Source organism: Salvelinus namaycush, chromosome 5 (assembly GCF_016432855.1).
Source record: "Salvelinus namaycush isolate Seneca chromosome 5, SaNama_1.0, whole genome shotgun sequence".
Taxonomy (NCBI): Eukaryota; Metazoa; Chordata; class Actinopteri; order Salmoniformes; family Salmonidae; genus Salvelinus; species Salvelinus namaycush.
In genome coordinates this window covers 48744696-48765012 of record NC_052311.1, presented here as the reverse complement: position 1 = coordinate 48765012, position 20317 = coordinate 48744696, and the positions used below count along the sequence as shown (strand labels likewise).

Below are 20317 nucleotides of genomic sequence, written 5' to 3'. Positions count from 1 at the left end.
ACCTCCCGTACCTAGGCCCTTCTCCCCTGAGTGTTCAGTTTGGCCGGGCGGCCAGCTCTAGGAAGAGTCTTGTTGGTTACAAACTTCTTCCATTTAAGAATGATGGAGGCCACTGTGTTCTTTGGGACCTTCAAAGCTGCAGACATTTTTTGGTACCCTTCCCCAGATATGTGCCTCGACACAACCTTGTCTCGGAGCTCTACGGCCATTTAATTTGTCCTGATAGTTTGGTTTTTGCTCTGAAAAGCACTGTCAATTGTGGACCTTACATAGATAGACAGCTGTGTGCCTTTCCAAATCATGTCCAATCAATTGAATTTACCACAGGTGGACTCCAATCAAGTTGTAGAAACATCTCAAGGATGATCAATGGAAACAGGATGCACCTGAGCTCAATTTCGAGTCTCATAGCAAAGGGTCTGAATACTTATGTAAATAAGGTATTTCTGTTTTTTATTTGTAATAAATGTACACAAATTTCTACAAACATGTTTTAATTTGGTCATTATGGGGTGCTGTGTGTAGATTGAGGGGGGGAAATATTTTAATTAATATTAGAATAAGGCTGTAACCTAACAAAATATAGAAAAGGGGAAGTGGTTTGAATTCTTTCCGAATGCACTGTATATAAACCCTGGATGGCAAATACTATGTATTGGCCAATGAGACTCTTTGATGCCACTGGTCGGCCATATTGGCACTCCACAGAAGAAGGAGTCCTCCAAAGGAATGAATGGATTTCTACAGTATTTCAATTAAATGTATCAAGGACAGAATTACATGCATACGTATTTTGTTGTTGTAGTGGGGACAGGAACATGAGTACTTTCAAAAATTATACTTTAAAGATATATATATTTTTTTATATAACGTATGTTTAACTCACATAATATAATTGTAAAGTATGCATTAATGTGTTTGCAATAGAATAAACGTGGGGGGGAAAGTGTTTAGACATTAATAAATGCATTTCTATAGCTTCCAAAATATATTTTTTCTACTGTGGTGGGTGCGTGCCAAGATGTAGGCGCGGTGGCTTCAAAACTGTGCCCGGTGCTGTCTTCTAGTGTAATTAAAGCACTGGTTTTGATCGATGAAAGCAGTTTTCATGTATTTCAATAAGACATACCTTTTTCCATGAGCAAGGTTTGATTGACAGAAGGTTCGTTGACGTTGCTGCCTGTTACAAGTAGTTCGTTCACCTTTCGACTTTTGCTTAACGGGTAGCTCGCTAGATAAATATTTAGATAGCAAATGTATTGACAGTTGGGTTTAGTCGGTGACTACTTGCTAACTAACGTTAGCTGCATTGCAAGCTAGCTAATGCAGCAACTGGTGGTGATGCATGGACTGAACAGTAGTCTCGTCGTTGCAGCTGGATAGCACAACAGAATGGAACTTTGTTCTCTTTTGACACGACTTTATCAAGCAAGGCAAGTGTGATAACATGAAATTATGTTGGCATGTGTGGCTGTAGAACAGATACATGAGAGGGTTAGTTAAAACAAATATTTTGCTGTAACGTTAGTGTTAGTTTGCCAGGTTAGTTAATGTTAGCTAACTAGTGGCAAGTTGATTAAATGTGGGCTAATTTGTCAGTTAACCTAACATGACTGAGTAAGGACGTATAACTAAGTTGGCTCTAGTCCAGATATACAACACAGCAGCTAACAAACAAGCCACTTCTATCCCAGACGATCGCAAATATGGCTAACTTGTTGACTAACGTTAACTAATTTACTAACGTTGCATAGCTAGGCAGCTAACTATCGAATGACTTACCAGACATAATTTTAAATGAGACGATGTAGCTAGCTAATGCATCCATTATGAAATATAACTTTGCAATTTTATACAGACAGCTTTGCAAATTGAAAATGCCATTGAATGCAATTGCACTGTTTGCACGTAATTAACTAACGTTCGTCAGCTAACGTTACCATTCAAAGTCACATTATTAGACATCGTGTGCATGCAATTTCAGATCATGTCTAGCATTGAACAGTTTAATCTATTGGTATTCAATGTCTCTTGTTGATGTTTTGTTTTACAGAGCACAATCCATGGAGCACGCGACATTAAATACCAGTCAAATATGGACCGAAAGATGATACGGAACGTTTTTGTGCAGTTGTTATAACGAGGTAGCTAGCTAGCAAGCCAGGACATTGGGTAAATACAACAGCGTTGCAAGTGAAACACCTACATAGCAGCTTGACAGCTACGCTTGGTCTGTCTGTGTGCGTGGAGTGCCTATGGCGGAGTTTGGAGAGAACGGCGGCTCATCTCCATCGAATACTGGGGATTCGGTGGCTTTGCCCAGTGATAAAAAAGACGGGAAGACGCAGTGCGAAGTATCGGTCTTCAATGGGGACTGTGGCAATGGGGACTGTGGGATACCGGCAGACATGGTTGGATCAGAAACGTTACCTGACAGCCCAGGGCTTGAAACGGCCAACAACTCCTCTGTCGGATTGGATTCCAAACCCGGAATACCACGCAGGAGCAGCATTATAAAGGTAAATCATATTTGTATGCAGATTTACACGGATTTGAGAACACAAAAAGAGATCCATGGTTGGCTAGATTGTTAGCTTAGTGGATGCATCCTTAGATTTGATCTTCCACCAAGTGTACATGTTATGCACATTGGTTCAGCAACCTCGACCAAATGACCACTTGCAATCCAAAAACCACTGTTCACACACACATTGACAATGCAAACAGTTAGGTGAAAGTAGAGCGAGGTCTTGTCTGAATTTCATTGCAAGTGCCAATTCACCATTCAGAGAAAATTAAGTCACTTCTGTGTTGTCAGCTCATGGTAAATATCTGCACTATTTGACTGAATTCTGGATAGGCTACTACTAGGAGGGGATAAACCTACATTATCAGATTGAATGCTTTTGTTATAAAATAGCCTAGGCCAAGTCCTCACTGACTAATGAAATTGAAGATGGGGGACTAATAAGCACCTTAATATGAGGACATAGGGAATTAGTATGGGACAACAATGTCTAGGCTACAGGCATTCTTACAAAGACGTTCTGTTCTGTTGGAAAGAATTGCTTGAATGCTTTGCATAAACTGAATTTGGAGAGCAAAGTGATCCGTTTGCGGCATCTTTCAAACAGCAATTTTGAGTGCTTGACGTTTACCATATGTTGCCATTCCAAATTTGGGAAAGTCTGGACCAATTCCTGTGGTTAAGAACAGTTTCCAAATTAAATTGGTGCCATTGTTGCTTATGAACACATTGGTTTGGTAAGCAGTTCATCACGAGACAAGGCTTTTCCTCATTAAGACCTCTCAGCTTTGAATTCCGTTGTCTTCATTTAGATAGTGTTGTCAGTTGGCCTCAATATTAGCCAACAACAGATGGCGTCATGAAGGAAATTATGCATTCACCGATTTCCTCATATTGACTGTGTTGCAAGGTTGTTTTGTTTTCCCTGAAAGTGAAGGCTACAAATCCCTAAATAGGCCTACAAATTGCATTCAAGTGTAGCCTAGGTCTTGCAGACTGAGGCTATCACATTGCTAAACTCACAGCTTTTTTGTATTTCTTTTATTGCTGCGCACTAGGCAGGTTTCCATTGCTTTTGTTGAATAAACCTGGGTCAATGTCGCAAAATAACATTGTGACGTGTAATGGAAACGGCAGCTATTGAAGAAATGTTCTAAAGATCAACAACATTTTTATCCATTCAACGGGTGGATTTGTCTTGTCAAACTTTCTTCATTGCAAGAAATGATGATGGAAAAAGTTTTTCAGAATAAATGAATAATTTAAGGGACTCTGGGCACGTGATGTCACACGTTACAATAAAGCTTCACTACACATTTTAATTCTAAATGTCTACTGCTTGCAAAATATTTTTTTTTTCAACTATAAAAATGTTTATTTGCAGAACAAGGATTGTCTTGACTTTCAAGAATGCCTGAATTGTTTTGCCTTGCTTTTCTGGTTGGCTGGATGCAAGTTTTACAATCCAATTATTTCAGCTCTACAGGAGTGCAAGTTTCACAATAGCACAGACCATGGCGATATGTTGGCACATTGTAATTTTGGGGGGAGGGGGTTGACGTCATTACGGTCTGCTGTTTTTGTCACAAGACAGTTCAGTAGAAACAAAGGCAGTTGTTGCAATTTCTATGCAAACTTTCTAAATGTCAACAACAAAATCGCTGGACAAGTTAATGGAAACTGCTTATGTAGGCCTAGGTCTATCCCATATTGCTATGCATCTTTAGATTTTTAAGCTGGTTATGGCTTACACTCTAGCCCAGGGATGAGCAACTCCAGTCCTTTGTGGCCTGATTGCTTTCACATTTTTGCCCCAGCTAACACACCTGACTCCAATAATCAACTAATGATCTTTAGTTTAGAATGCAATTAGTTTAATCAGATGTGTTTGCTAGGGTTTGGGGGAAAAGTGACAACCACTTTGGCCCCTGAGGACTGGAGTTGCCCATCCCTGCTCTGGCCTTCTTAGTGATAAACTTATCATATCTGCAAGTCAACTGTGTAGCCTTATGAATGGATAGTCCACACTGTGACTAAAGTTGCATCACTATCTTTAGATCAGCTAATTTCTGGACCAACTGTAGATGAGGCTTGCACTTGTTATTGTCCAAAATATCAATCAACTATGTTATTCATTGTGAGCCTTTTCATTGTGTTATTGTTGATTTGCCAGCAATGAACACGATTCTTTCCAGTTAAGCTCTTTTCCAAGCCAGGTTTTGTGGGCAGCACTTTCTTGGCACATTGAAAGCGTTGAACTTTGATGCTCTCTCTGCCTGGAGATTGATGGAGGTAATATTGACATTTCTGCCATGTAAAGTTCCAAGTAATCTCTCACCACACAAGGACCTGTCTCACTTCCCAGCTGTGAAGAACTATTTATTTTATCTGATGTCCACTCCTGTGACTCAAGGTTCAATATCCTCTGTTTTAATAGGTCAATTATGTCTATTGAAATGTATTGGAGAGCAGAGAAATCTGTATTTACCCCCCCCCAAATTTACTGCACATACTTTCACTCACCAAGCTCTTGGTTGGTCCAGGAAGCCCACATTTAGGAAACCTTTTGTGTCAACAAACCTCTCATTGCTATTGAACAAAGCTTAATGCACTTGTCGTGCAAGAACTGACTGGTCCGAAGGTAATCTACTGCCAAAGGATCCAGTCAGCAAATGATCACATTTTAATTTTATTACACCTTTATTTCACCAGGTAGGCCAGTTGAGAACAAGTTCTCATTTACAACTGTGACTGGCCAAGATAAAGCAAAACAGTGTGACAAAACAACACAGTTACACATGGGATAAACAAATGTACAGTACAATAGAAAAATCTGCATACAGTGTGTGCAAATGAAGTAATGAGGGAAGGCAATAAATAGGCCAATAGTGGCGAAGTAATTACAATTGAGCAATTTACACTGGAGTGATATGTGCAGATGAGGATGTGCAAGCAGAAATACTGGTGTGCAAAAGAGCAGAAACACAAATATGGGAATGAGGTTGGTTGGTTGGATGGGCTATGTACAGCCGCAGCGATCGGTAAGCTGCTCTGACAGCTGATGCTTAAAGTTAGTGAGGGAGATATGTCTCCAACTTCAGTGTTTTTTTGTTTTTTTTTGCAATTTGTTCCAGTCATTGGCAGCAGAGAACTGGAAGGAAAGGCGGCCAAAGCAGGTGTTGGCTTTGGGGATGACCAGTGAAATATACCTGCTGGAGCGCGTGCTACGGTCGGGTGTTGCTATGGTGACCAGTGAGCTGAGATAAGGCGGAGCTTTACCTAGCAAAGACTTATAGATGACCTGGAGCCAGTGGGTTTGGCGATGAATATGTATCGAGGACCAGCCAACGAGAGCAAACAGGTCGCAGTGGTGGGTAGTAGAGGTCGACCGATTAATCGGAATGGCCGATTTAATTAGGGCCGATTTCAAGTTTTCATAACAATCGGAAATCGGTATTTTTGGACACCGATTTGGCCGATTTTTAAAAAAAGAATATTTTTTACACCTTTATTATTTAATCTTTATTTAACTAGGCAAGTCAGTTAAGAACACATTCTTATTTTCAATGACTGCCTAGGAACGGTGGGTTAACTGCCTCGTTCAGGGGCAGAACAACAGATTTTTACCTTGTCAGCTCAGGGGTTTCAATCTTGCAACCTTACAGTTAACTAGTCCAACGCTCTAACCACCTGATTACATTGCACTCCACGAGGAGCCTGCCTGTTACGCGAATGCAGTAAGCCAAGGTAAGTTGCTAGCTAGCATTAAACTTATCTTATAAAAAAACAATCAATCAATCATAATCACTAGTTAACTACACATGGTTGATGATATTACTAGTTTATCTAGCGTGTCCTGCGTTGCATATAATCGATGCGGTGCATATCATTGCTCCAATGTGTACCTAACCATAAACATCAATGCCTTTCTTAAAATCAATACACAGAAGTATATATTTTTAAACCTGCATATTTGGCTAAAAGAAATCCAGGTTAGCAGGCAATATTAACCAGGTGAAATTGTCACTTCTCTTGCGTTCATTGCACGCAGAGTCAGTGTATATGCAACAGTTTGGGCCGCCTAATTTGCCAGAATTTTACGTAATTATGACATAACATTGAAGGTTGTGCAATGTAACAGGAATATTTAGACTTATGGATGCCACCCGTTAGATAAAATACGGAACGGTTCCGTATTTCACTGAAAGAATAAACGTCTTGTTTTCGAGATGATAGTTTCCGAATTCGACCATATTAATGACCTAAGGCTCGTATTTCTGTGTGTTATTATGTTATAACTAAGTCTATGATTTGATAGAGCAGTCTGACTGAGCGGTGGTAAGCAGCAGCAGGCTCGTAAGCATTCATTCAAACAGCACTTTCGTGCGTTTTGCCAGCAGCTCTTCGTTGTGCTTCAAGCATTGCGCTGTCTATGACTTCAAGCCTATCAACTCCCGAGATTAGGCTGGTGTAACGATGTGAAATGGCTAGCTAGTTAGCGGGGTGTGCGCTAATAGCGTTTCAAACGTCACTCGCTCTGAGACTTGGAGTAGTTGTTCCCCTTGCTCTGCATGTTGTCGATGTGTTCCTGGTTACCTGGTTCGAGCCCAGGTAGCGGAGAGGGAAGGAAGATACTGTTACACTGGCAATACTAAAGTGCCTATAAGAACATCCAATAGTCAAAGGTATATGAAATACAAATGGTATAGAGAGAAATAGTCCTATAATTCCTATAATAACTACAACCTAAAACTTCTTACCTGGGAATATTGAAGACTCATGTTAAAAGGAACCACCAGCTTTCATATGTTCTCATGTTCTGAGCAAGGAACTTAAACGTTAGCTTTCTTACATGCCACATATTCCACTTTTACTTTCTTCTCCAACACTTTGTTTTTGCATTATTTAAACCAAATTGAACGTGTTTCATTATTTATTTGAGACTAAATTGATTTTATTGATGTATTATATTAAGTTAAAATAAGTGTTCATTCAGTATTGTTGTAATTGTCATTATTACAAATACATTTTTAATCGGTATCAGCTTTTTTTGGTCCTCCAATAATCGGTATCGGCGTTGAAAAATCATAATCGGTCGACCTCTAGTGGGTAGTATATGGGGCTTTGGTGAAAAAACGGATGGCACTGTGATAGACTGCATCCAATTTGCTGAGTAGTGTTGGAGGCTATTTTGTAAATGACATCGCTGAAGTCAAGGATCGGTAGGATAGTCAGTTTTTCGAGGGTATGTTTGGCAGCATGAATGAAGGAGGCTTTGTTGCGAAATAGGAAGCCGATTTCAAGTTTTAACTTTGGATTGGAGATGCTTAATGTGAGTCTGGAAGGAGAGTTTATAGTCTTGCCAGACACCTAGAATTTGTGGACAACTATAAATACCTAAGTCAGAACCGTCCAGAGTAGTGATGCTAGTCGGGCGGGCGGGTGCGGACAGCGATCGGTTGAAGAGCATGCATTTAGTTTTACTAGCATTTAAGAGCAGTTGGAGGCCAAGGAAGTAGTGTTGTATGGCGTTGAAGCTCGTTTGGAGGTTTGTTAAACCTCTTAGGGATCCCTTATATCCCATTCCCGCTCGAATCCCGTTAACAGGATTGATTTGACAACATCCAGTGAAATTGCAGCGCGCCAAATTCAAAAACAGAAATACTCAAAAAGAATTCATAAAACATACAAGTGTTACACATCAAAATAAAGCTTAACTTATTGTTAATCCAGCCGCTGTGTCAGATTTCAAAAAGGCTTTAGGGCGAAAGCAGACCATGCGATTATCTGAGGACAGAACCCCGCATACAAACGCATGAAAACCAGATTTCAACCAGGCAGGTGTGCGACAAAAGTCAGAAATAGCAATATAATTAATGCCTTACCTTTTGAAGATCTTCTTCTGTTGGCACTCCAATGTCCCAGAAACATCACACATGGTCCTTTTGTTCGATAATGTCCTTTATGTCCCAAACATGTCAATTTATTTGGCACGTTTGATTCAGAAATATACCGGTTTCAACTCGCCCAACATGCCTACAAAGTATCTAATATGTTACCTGTAAACTTGGTCCAAACATTTCAAACAACGTTCCTAATCCAACCTAAGGTATCCTAAAACGTAAATAATCGATAAAATTTAAGACGGGGTATACTGTGTTCAGTACTGGATAAAAACAACGTGAAGCGCGTTCCAGGTCAAGTGCAACAAAATACTTAAGTCCATCTGAGTGACACATGGAAAGAACATGATTACTTCTTCATTTCTCAAAAGAAAAACATCAACCAAATTCTAAAGACTGTTGACATCTAGTGGAAGCCATAGGAACTGCAACCAGATTCCTATTAAAAAGGGTTTCCCATAGAAAACTCATGGAAAACACATTGACCTCAACATTTTTTCCCCCTGGATGGATTATGCTCGGGGTTTCGCCTGCCAAATCAGTTCTGTTATACTCACAGACAATATTCAAACCGTTTTAGAAATTTCAGAGTGTTTTCTATCCAAATCTACTAATAATATGCATATCCTAGCTTCTGAGTCTGAGTAGCAGGCAGTTTTCTTTGGGCATGCTTTTCATCCGGATGTGAAAATACTGCCCCCTAGCCCAAAGAGGTGTTAACACCGTGCCCAAAGAAGGGCCAGATTTATACAGAATGGTGTCGCCAGCGTAGAGGTGGATCAAAGAATCACCCGCAGCAAGAGCGACATCATTGATATATACAGAGAAAAGAGTCGGCCTGAGAATTGAACCCTGTGGCACCCCCATAGAGACTGCCAGAGGTCTGGACAACAGGCCTTCCGATTTGACACACTGAACTCTGTCTGAGAAGTAGTTGGTGAACCAGGCGAGGCAGTCATTAGAGAAACCAAGGCTGTTGAGTCTGCCGATAAGAATACGGTGATTGACAGAGTCGAAAGCCTTGGCCAGGTCGATGAAGGCGGCTGCACATGTGGCTTCCCACCAATGTCCCAAATGCAATAAGGGACTGTAAGACTACACAATAACAGCCTTCTCTGCCAGCCTTGACAAGTTGGTATAATACAACACTGGTCCATATGCAAATCAGCATTGAGCAAATTACCAGGCTAATCTTGCTGGCCCTGTCAGACCAGAGTTAAAATGGACAACCCCCATTAGTAACAGTGGGTTCTGCTACAGGTCTTGGACCTGTTCATAACTGTGCAGCCATATTACACGCTCACATCTCTCCATTCCACTTCCACCTTACACTGTAGCCTTGCAAATATGTCAGAGTGAATAGAAAGTGATACCACCATGCTTTTTAGAAATGACACTGAACAAAAATATATAAACGCAACATGCAATAATTTCAAAGATTTTACTGAGTTACAGTTCATATAAGGAAATCAGTCAATTTAAATACATTCATTAGGCCCTAATCGATGTATTTTACATGACTGGGAATACAGATATGCATCTGTTGGTCACCGATACATTACCTTTAAAAAAAATAATTGTTTTTAATAAAAAGATAGTGGTGTGGATCAGAAAAACAGTCAGTATCTGGTGTGACCACAATTTGCCTCATGCAGCATGACACATATCCTTCGCATATAGTTGATCAGGCTGTTGATTGTGGCCTGTGGATTGTGGCCACTTTCACTTTCTGTCCTCACACTCAAAATGACTGCTGATTTTCAACTGTATTATGGAGCGCAAATCCATTTGCACAAGTTGAAAGTTTTCTGTAATTTTTTAACCTTTGAAATCAACATTGTTTTTACATTTAGATTATTTACTCAACAAATTTTCAGAGAGAACAGCTTTCTGTGGAACGGGTAAGATATTTGTTTACATGTTCGATTGGTCAGATAAGTGCAGGCTTGTGGTAATGGCTGGAGTAGAATAAGTGGAATGGTATCAAATACGTCAAACCCATGGTTTCCATGTGTTTGATGCTATTCCATTTGCTTCGTTCCGACCATTATTATGCCTCCTGTGATGTGGGGAGAGAGCGGGGTGGGCATGGAGGGGGCTTGACATGAAGCACTGAACATCATGATGTGTTTAGGATATTACATGCATTATTACAGAGTGATGCACTAGAAATGTGTAATATTTTTAGAACATGGAACAAGGAAAAACATTATTAACCGGTTCTTAAGATTTGAAAATAATGGTTCTGTCCCGAACACTAGATATCACTTTTGTTTCTGTTCCTCAAAATGGTTTTATTCTTTTTATTTTTTTTGTTATTTGAAAAGGTTCCAATCCCTGAGTAATATAATAACCTATTTCTCTACTAAATCAGAATAGTTTTTCTGCAGTGATGAGAGGATGTGGTCAGCAGTGGTGGAAGAAGTACCCAATTGTCATACTTGAGTAAAAGTAAAGATATCTTAAATGAAAACGACTCAAGTAAAAGTGAAAGTCACTTTGGCCTAACAGTTTAAAATGATCTGTTCAGTTTTGACCAACCACTGGAAATGACTGATTTTGAATGAGTTGAATGAACCTGTGGCTAAATAATTTTTCCACAGATAGTTCACTGAACAAGGTCCCTCCATTGTTTGATGGCTATCAATTATCTTCTATATCTTGTTGCCAAACCACAGCTCAGAGCATGTCCCTGATTAGTGATCATCCAAGGAAAATGTAGGCCTAGGATTTTTCCAACTGTCCACTGCAAATAAATTCTTCTGATCTGGTCCGGGCAGAACAAAAGTAGCAATACATTCTCTTCCAATTCAGATGCTCCTTATTTCAAGGGGAGCCTTATACTGCTACTTAGTTAGCTTAGGAATCCCTTACAGCAATTTATTTTTCTCCCCTTTCTCAAGATCAGGGTTATTTGTCGATATTGAGTAGTTTACATTACACAATCCTACACCAGTTTATGATGCCTGATATTTCTTGCACCCTAGTGCTAACCAAACCCAGTTGAATGTAAAATGTTACTGGTCTCATAGACTAGATGTAACATGATAAATGTAAATCCTGGACACTGAAATTGGAATGATATGTTACATTTGCTATGGTTACATAAGATGGAAGATTACATGAGGCAAAAACGAAAGGAGGGTTTGTATGGTCGGGGTGGGTGTATAACGTGAATGTCTAGCAACCCAAAGGTTGTGTGTTTGAATCTCATCATTTATCATTTTAGCAAAATTTGACATTTTGCAACTACTTACTACTTTGCAACTACTTAGCATGTTAGCTAACCTTTCTTCTAACCTGAACCCTTTTAGCTAACCCTAACCTAACTCCTAACCTTGAGCCCTAACATCTAGCAACCCAAAGGTTGTGTGCGAATCTCATCAAGGACAATTTTAGGTAATTAACATTGCAACTACTTAGCATGTTAGCTAACCCTTTCCCTAACCTTAACCATTTTAGCTAACCCTAACCTAACTCCTAGCCCTAACCTTGACCCCTAACTCTAGCCCCTAGCCACCTAACGTTAGCCACTACAATTTGGAATCCGTAACATATCCTACGTTTGCAAATATGTAAAATATTGTACGAATTGCCATTTGTAACATATCATACGAAATGGATGATGGACATCCACAAAATGATAAATGCCATACGAAACATTACATATCATACTAAATGCAGTGTCTCAGAATTGTATGCACAGAATAATACGAAATGCTCTGAGAACTGGTTGGAAATGTCTGGTGTGTGGCTGCTATTACGGATGGGCATTAGAAATAATTTCACTCCTCAAATATCATGATTCTTTCCCCCTTACATGTTTTTAACCTGAGCCTTGCGCGATGGAGAGACGCAGGGGGTTCCGCTATGATGCAGCAGCAGGCAGAGGGGCCAGTTGTGTGAGATGGAGAGAGACAGACTAGAAAGTAGCCACGCTGGCTCATGCTAGTTAGATAACCAGCAGCTAACTTTATGTTTGTCTATCAGCCCATAACAGTGCCTGTCTTGACTCTAGGGCTGGGTGGTATACCGGTATTGATGCATGGACCAGTTTGGGTTTTTACTTTACCTACTGTAACGGTATTTGAATGTTTGGTTTGTTAAATGTGATAGTTTTACAAAGCTACTTTAGTCATCTTTCTCAGCTCTCTCTCCATGTCGCTATCCACACAGACCTAGCCCTGCCCCCTGTCTCAAGGTGCAAATGTGTTGTTCCTCGACCACAAGACACTTGCGTTCAGTCTGCATGGTCAATGCAGAGCATGCAACAATGTTGATGACAATGATGCTGTTTTTGCTTTGCTTTTTAATATAAATCCACTAGCGTTCTATAATTACACTATTAGTTTGTGATTCTTACATCTGCAAACAGCAAGTTTGGCCTAAATATTGTTAGCCGCTAATTGTTAGCCACTAATGCTAATTGCTAGCTAGCTAATAAATATACTGAGTCAGAGCAAACGTAATTAGATATACAGCCTGATAATACCAGTGATGGTGTAAACCTAAATCAGCATGTTGTTAGTGCAACAGTATCTTCTAAATCAAAGACGAATATGTAAAGCAAGAACGTGTTAGCTACATGAAGCTGCTAAGCGAACATTAAATCTAACACTTAGGTTTCTACCCTGTCACAATAAATTAAAATGCCAGGGAGGAGTTATGTCAAACACTGTATTTAAAGTGCCCACTATATTATATTCTAACTGTAGAATTAGAATAATCATATTTCCATGATTCCAACAGTTCACCCAAGTGTTTTGCTCTAAATCGCAAGTCAAAATCGCAATTGCAACATTTGGTTAAAAATAAGGCCTATATTGTTTGCCCAAATCGTGCAGCCCTACATGGCAGTGTGGACATGATCTCAAATGAGTGCAGGAAATGCAGAAATGGATAAATGCGTAAAATAATTTTTGGTTGAAGTTTAATTGAACGGTATAATACAGAATGGAGAAATACCCATTGCAATCACTTAGAATGTATGTGTTGCTGCTATAGGGTCACACACTACTCATAAAGCAAATGTATTATTCAAAAACATAAAATATTGTCATAACCTCCACTTTTTTTGTTTTTTTAAATACCGTGTTATGATATTTTGGCCATATCACTCAGCCCTACTTGACTGCATCAAATCGATGTAGAGAAGATAGCTAGCTGAGCAAAGTTAGCCAGCTAGCTATCCAGGTAATGGAGGCTACAATATGCTGCGCTCCCTGTCCTTGTAAACAAATAACATCATCATTCATATTAAACAGCCTACCTTGTTTGTTGTAGCCCACTCATTCTCATTTAGCTAACGTTTAATTCTGTAATTTCTTTCCATTTTGCATTGATTAGAGATCTCTCACTTCCCTTGCTACACATGGAACCTTGGACTGTAGAGCAGTTTTGATTGGCTGACAAAATCAACAAGCTACATGTGTGTAGGTTACCGGCATAGATGGCTACCAGTATGCATGTCTTTAAAAAAAAAAATTATGGTGCACATGTCATACACTACATTTTACTTAAAAAAAAAAAGAAGAAGAGTTTCAAATGTCATCCTTGTACGTAACCGTGTCATGTGAATAATTTACTTAATTAAATTAGGCCCCCCAAAAAATAAGTATTCAAATACTAACATCCGTTTCAGATATTTGAATAACTGTGCCCATCCCTAGCTACTCTCCAAATGAAATCAATTAGCAGCAGACTGGCTCATGATTAAAATGTGCAAAGTTATTAGGGCTGTCCTCGACTAAAAAAAATCTTGGTCGATCGAGAGTCGTCTGTTCTTTCGACTAATCAATTGGTAGAAATGTAAAACATGTATTTTTCCATATAGACACACCACACCCTATGTTTGAATACAGTCAACTATATGTAGGCTACTGAGCTTGTCTGATGCTTTAAGCACTGCGATTTAAAAATGAAGACACACAAATTACTGAAGAGGGAGCCAGAGATCAATATAGCCTAACCTGAAGAAAAAAAACCTGTTCCCGACACTTTTCCTCCCGCTGCTGCTGGCCTTTGCAGATTATGCCAGTTTATGCTCCTGAAGTTGCTGGTAATGGGCTACACCAGTGGTTGGCAACTTTTTCCATTTGGAGTGCCAAGTTATCATACTATTTCTACTGATCTGCATGCCAGTTATGAATTTCAAATGCACATTTTCATGGAACAGTTTTATATATCTCAATCAATGTCATGTGGTTAATCAAAATTCTATCCCAATGAAAACTATTAAATTTAAACTTAACTTCTGTTGCCATTGCCGATATGTAAAAATAGCGTACATAAAGCCAACAAATAAAAACATTGCAGTCCGCAGGTAGAAAATATCCTGATTTAAAAATATCCTATGAATCACATTGGCTATGCATGGCCTGTCTGTAAGGAACTTGAAACATTGTCAACTATTAGCTTGGTCCGGCCCAAAGCTCCTGCTAGCAAACTTGTAACAATGTATAAAATATTCTGGGCCCTCAGTTTCCTGTGCCAGTGAGCTCCGGAGAGACAGACACAGCTGTAGGCTGTTTGCGGGATAAGAAGTAATCAGGTAGGTCTATTTTATGACGTTTACACCGGATCAGAGCATGACATTTTTATCAAAAAGGGATAGATCTGGAAAGATTTTTCAAATAGGCTACATTGAGGAACTATTGGCATTCTCAATGGATGTAAAAACAGTCTTTGTTTACTTGCTGTTTGAGGCGAAGAAAAAATTACTTTGAGAAATAGTATCAGATCCCCAAAGGGGCACATTTATAGGCCTACATTTGCATGCAGGACAGGTAGTCTATAGGCCTACTTCTATGTGTAATTAGGTGCGTGTCCTTAGTGAAGATTGACAGGAGCACTACAGTACAAACAAGACATTGAATAAATTGACAACTCGTAAATGGAATGAAATAAACCAGTGAAGCCTAGGTTGTGCACTCTGCAAACAATGTGTCCACTTCTACAATGACAATGGTTAGACTGTAGTAATAATATATTGAATGCATTAACATAAATGACCTTAACCAAACAAACATTGTAGATTTTAGAAATAATGGGAATTAATTGGTAAATGTACTACTGGTGATACTGGTGTGCCATCCCTGCGGCCTCTGCAATGGATGAGTCCGCTCAGACAGGCGTGAATCAGACGGGTGCCTCGTGTGCCATACATATTCTTTTATATTTGCCACTGCTCGACTAAAAAAATCTTGGTCGACCAACAGCCTATCGACCAAACAATCGACCAGTCGACTTAATGGAGTCAGCCCTAAGAGCTATGAAGGGAACATGGAGCAAATGGATTGCGGGAGCAATGCCTCATTGATCCTGTAATTACTTATCATTGGGTAGGCTATATTATGGTTGCTATTTCAGTAATCGGCCATCGGATGCATGTAGGCATACATAGTTGTCACACATGCACTGTGCATCACTGTTCATCATATTTTTTGTAATTAATATTTCACCATGTTATATAAATGGCTGCAAGAATGTTAAAAACTAAGCACTGCGGCAATATTCTGCCTCGGTTAAAAGGAGAGAGCCTAGGCCTCTTAGCAAATGTTGCGCAGCATACAAGGCTCAGTGAAAAGCCGGAAAATATGTGTAGAACACACAAAGTTCGAAAGCCAACCCATTTTCATGCTAAGCTACTTGGTCATAGGTCAGAGGAGCAGTAGTACATTTTTAGGGAAGACCGCAGTAGTGGTGCGTGATTCAACCACACCTTTGTTTCATCAAAACAACGGACAGCAACCTCTGTCCAGTGAAGTCCACAAAGCATATTGCATATAACTGACAGTTACATGACCTACAGCATGGTCAAGCAAAGTAATGTTTCTGACATTTTCAGACCACTAAACAACTATTGATTTAGAACCATGGAGAGTTGGAGCAAGTTGCAAAGAAACGAGGAGCTGCCTCCACTATTTCAGCACCATTTCAACTTCATCATCATCAAATCACCTACAGTGTGCTTAGTCTAATACTGTGACTACCAAAAAAGATTTAGTCCAATCAACGTAAGCTAGTATGATGTGGCTGTCCATGGTTTTGATTTCTGTGTGCGTGGGCGTTCGTGCAAGTAGAGAGAACATGTTGACTCGCCCTACTTGAAGAGAAAGGCCAATGCCATTCTACTCATTCATGTTGATGAAACAGTCTATCACTCTGTCATACAGTACACTCTTTTATTTTTTGTGGTCCTAGGCTTCCTGGCTAAAATGCTTGCTCGCTAGCCTAACTTCCTTTCATGGGCAATGTTAGCTAGTTAACATTAGCCTTCTACATCTAGCTATATATTGAACTTCCATCCTCAGGCCAGGGGCACAATGTATGAATTAATGGTTGGTTCAGAATCGCCGTTATAAGCATTGGCCAGTACGGAGAATTAAGTAAAACCACAAGTCCAAATCCCTATCTCCATGGCTAATTTAGGAAAGGGACAATTTTAGCTAGCTTGCCACCGGAGGACAACACAACGAGATGCAACAATTCAAGTTGTTTCTGTCAATGACGTTTGCTCTCAATACGATTTGATAGGAGTGACGCCAAACCCAAACTGGCTTCCATTGACACGTATTTCTTTATTTGTAATTTTTTGGGGGTGTGCCAGGACCATTCACAGTTGAGCTCACGCTGATTAGCTATTATTTTATACTATTTTTATCAAGAGAGGCCAAATACTTGCTGCCTTCCCTTGCATTCAATGCTACGGGCTGCAACAATGTCATACTCTTTCGGACAAGACCGCATCAATGGCCTACACATAGAGACAGAGTGGCACTGTTTCGCTTACTCGGATGCTTTCTCAGATGAGATGCATTCAGCCTCTTGTGATTTGAAGGAAAATTATGAAAAACAAAGATACATTTTTTGGTATGTTTTCATTCTTGGTAATTTTTTGGGGAAGTCTGGCTACCCTTCGCATCCATGAATACACACCGCTGGAAGACTGTCCGTCCCCCATGTACCATTATCATTTATTCATTCATCCACTCGGGCGTTGCTCATTTACAGGGCTGGGGACTTGACAGAGCGCTACCGGCTATAACCTGTTATTTCATCGGGACCACAGATGACTTGGCAGTACTCAAGTGGCTTTACCAGGGTAGTGTTCGTAGTAGACCACCATTAATTGAAGGGAAGTGCATAAGAGTGCCATAACGCAGGTATACACATTTCTGACACAATTATTAACAGATCTTAGCACCTGTTCACTTTAAACCCAAGTCCGTTTTTGAATTGTATAGTGGTAGGGAATAGGCAACTAGATTTAGCTGCGGTCTGATTTTTGTCTGAGTGGGTGTTCGGGGGCCCGGAACATAATTATAATTATTTGTACACTGCAAAATTGACCACAAGTAGTAAGCCCAAAAATATATTGTATTTGAAAACAGTTTTGTACCTGATTTTATATTGACGCGATCACATCTCTTTTTATTTGTGGGAATACTTGATATACATTTTAACTGAATTCCTGGTGATTTAAGATTATTTTTTGCAGAAAAAATGAAATCCTTGGTGATATTAGCCTTGTCTCTTTTTACAAAAATCTTTGGAGGGGGGGAAATCACTCACAGGCTGGTTTTGGCCCACAGGACGCCTGTTACTGACCCCTGCCATACATCTTCAAGAGTTGGCCCCGGATATGACAATTGTTCGATAGCGTACATTTTGCTCAGTCTGCTGTCACCTGCTGCAATGGAGGCTAGTCAATCTCAAACACGGCCGGCATCTTTTGATCTGTGATTGAACGCTAGAAAGGCAGTCACTGTCACGACGCATTGGCATTGTACTGTAGAACTTCAGTACAATTATTGATCTCACAAGATTTCTCTTCTCACATCCTAATTTGTTTATGATTGGCATATGGATTTCTTTGACCTGACCACATTTCCTCTGCCCCAGCACCGTTCTCTTCTCCTGTTTGACCTTTGGGCTCTTCCAGCTTTGTAGCCGATAAATCAGCAAAACCGTAATCACAATAAAGTTTATGCAGGCTTTGGGCATCTTGATACCCTTGGCAAAAACCTAGCAGTAGGGCCTAATTTTATTCACAGTGCAGTACTGTGGTGTTAAGAAGCTTTCCAGCAGGATGAGTTAGGCTAGTCTCATTAAAGATGCCTTATTAGATGCTGAACTAGATTGAAGCTGTTCACTCTCCTTCATGGATATAAATTGTGTGACATGACACCTATGATTTAGAGTGATATTTTGGTAGGAGTCAGATGACTTGTGGATACCATTTTTATGTCTGTCCAGTATGAAGGAAGTTGGAGGCAGTTTTGTGAGCCAATGCTAACTAGCGTTAGCGCAATGACGAAGTCTATGGCTATCCGCAAGCATGGGTTTGAACCTATGCAATACGATGACTGCACATTTTGCCTTACTTCCTAGAGCCAGTCCCATACTGTTTTTGAATGGGCTTTAAGATTATATAATCAAATTAATGAAAACACGGTCATTTGAAATGTGGATATGAATGTATATTTGTGGATTAATTTACTTCTACCTAATGCATTTTATAAAGATTTTTTTTCTTTGCTTGAATACCATTGAAAAAACGGAAGTGGTCACACTTTCCCATCGTAAAGCAATGTTATCACTGATATTGCACATAGGTCTACCTTTCATTTACCATATTGGCTATTGTTTCTCAAATCACATTATAGTCTAATACAAATCTGGTTCAGATCAGATTAAAGCAAGGGTTCCTAATTAGGGCAGGGCTCGACATTAACGCTTGTCCTCTTGTCTGGGACAACTTGAATCTGAGCGGAGGCGGTCAACATTTTAAAACTATTTAATTATAATTGTTTAAAATCTGGATGTTTTATGTAATTGTAAGAAGCATGTATTACCTTGTTTCGAAGTAGCGTAGCTATAATTCAGCCTTTTATAAATGTTGAGGGAATTATTTTATAAACACTTAAATGCTGGTTTCAATAGCATGTTTTCTCATGTTCTGTTTTTTAAAATCTATTTTGTTTTATTGTCCAGCAGGCAAAGGCATAATCCTAGTCATAGTTTTTGAGAACAGCGTTTTCCCTCTAATTGCATTTTGGAACAGTTGCGTGTTGCCTACAGCCATGTGTGCATTGTTGAGTTTACAATATGAAAATATAAAACTAATCAATTGTTTTTGTAAGCTAAACGATCTGATCTGTCCTCCCAGAACTGTCCCCAGATCCAGTTTTGAACCAAATACATATTTGTTTCATCACCTCCAATTTCGAGCCCTGGAGGAACTTATTTTATAAGGCATAAAAAGTATTTTGATTGTAATGTTGCAATATTTTATAGGCTACCAAGAGTGGCCAACCATCCTTCAGGAGAGTGTTAAAAGGGTTGTGTTCTATTTTGAGACAGGCTGGAATATGCAGAGAGTAGCCTACATTTTTGTCTGATTCTCTGTTAAAAAATATACTAATGCATTTCATTTTGTAAAGTGGTTTCTTGCATCATACAGGGATGTAAAAATGGTGTTACAGACTTTTTTTTGTTGACAAGTACTAAATCAGTCATCCAAAGGACAAGTATCTAAAATAGTTCATGTCAAGCCCTTTTATGGGTCTCACCCCCCCACAGGTGGTCGCCAAAGTTTCCTGGTGGGTCACAGGACCTTCTTTGATTTGGGGCGGGGGACATTTTTTCTAATGTGGGAAAATAAACCTGGATTAAAGGACTCAAGCCTCTTGCTAGACTAGCTGTGAAAGTGTCTGTGAAGTTGGTTAGCTTCCTCACACACTAGTGATGTATCCATTGATTGCATCACTCAAATCACACTGTGTGAGAAGTGCATCAGGGATTGACTGGAGCTAAATCAATCAATGTGGATTTGGGTAGCTTCAGGGGCTCTATCGACGTCCTGCAGCAGTTCTCTTCTGACGGT

General features: G+C 39.7%; 1 protein-coding gene across 2 annotated transcripts in view; it reads left to right on the top strand.

Moving 5' to 3' along the window:
- The first annotated feature begins 2057 nt into the window (after nt 1-2057).
- LOC120048379 (inactive phospholipase C-like protein 2) overlaps nt 2058-20317 on the top strand; it is a 57542-nt gene continuing 39282 nt past the window's right edge. For both annotated transcript variants that reach the window (XR_005477006.1, XM_038994303.1), the window contains exon 1: nt 2058-2519. Coding sequence is in view for 1 of the 2 variants with exons in the window: in XM_038994303.1 (XP_038850231.1) it covers nt 2256-2519 (264 nt within the window). In the remaining variant the exon portion in view is untranslated. The remainder of the gene's footprint in view (nt 2520-20317) is intronic.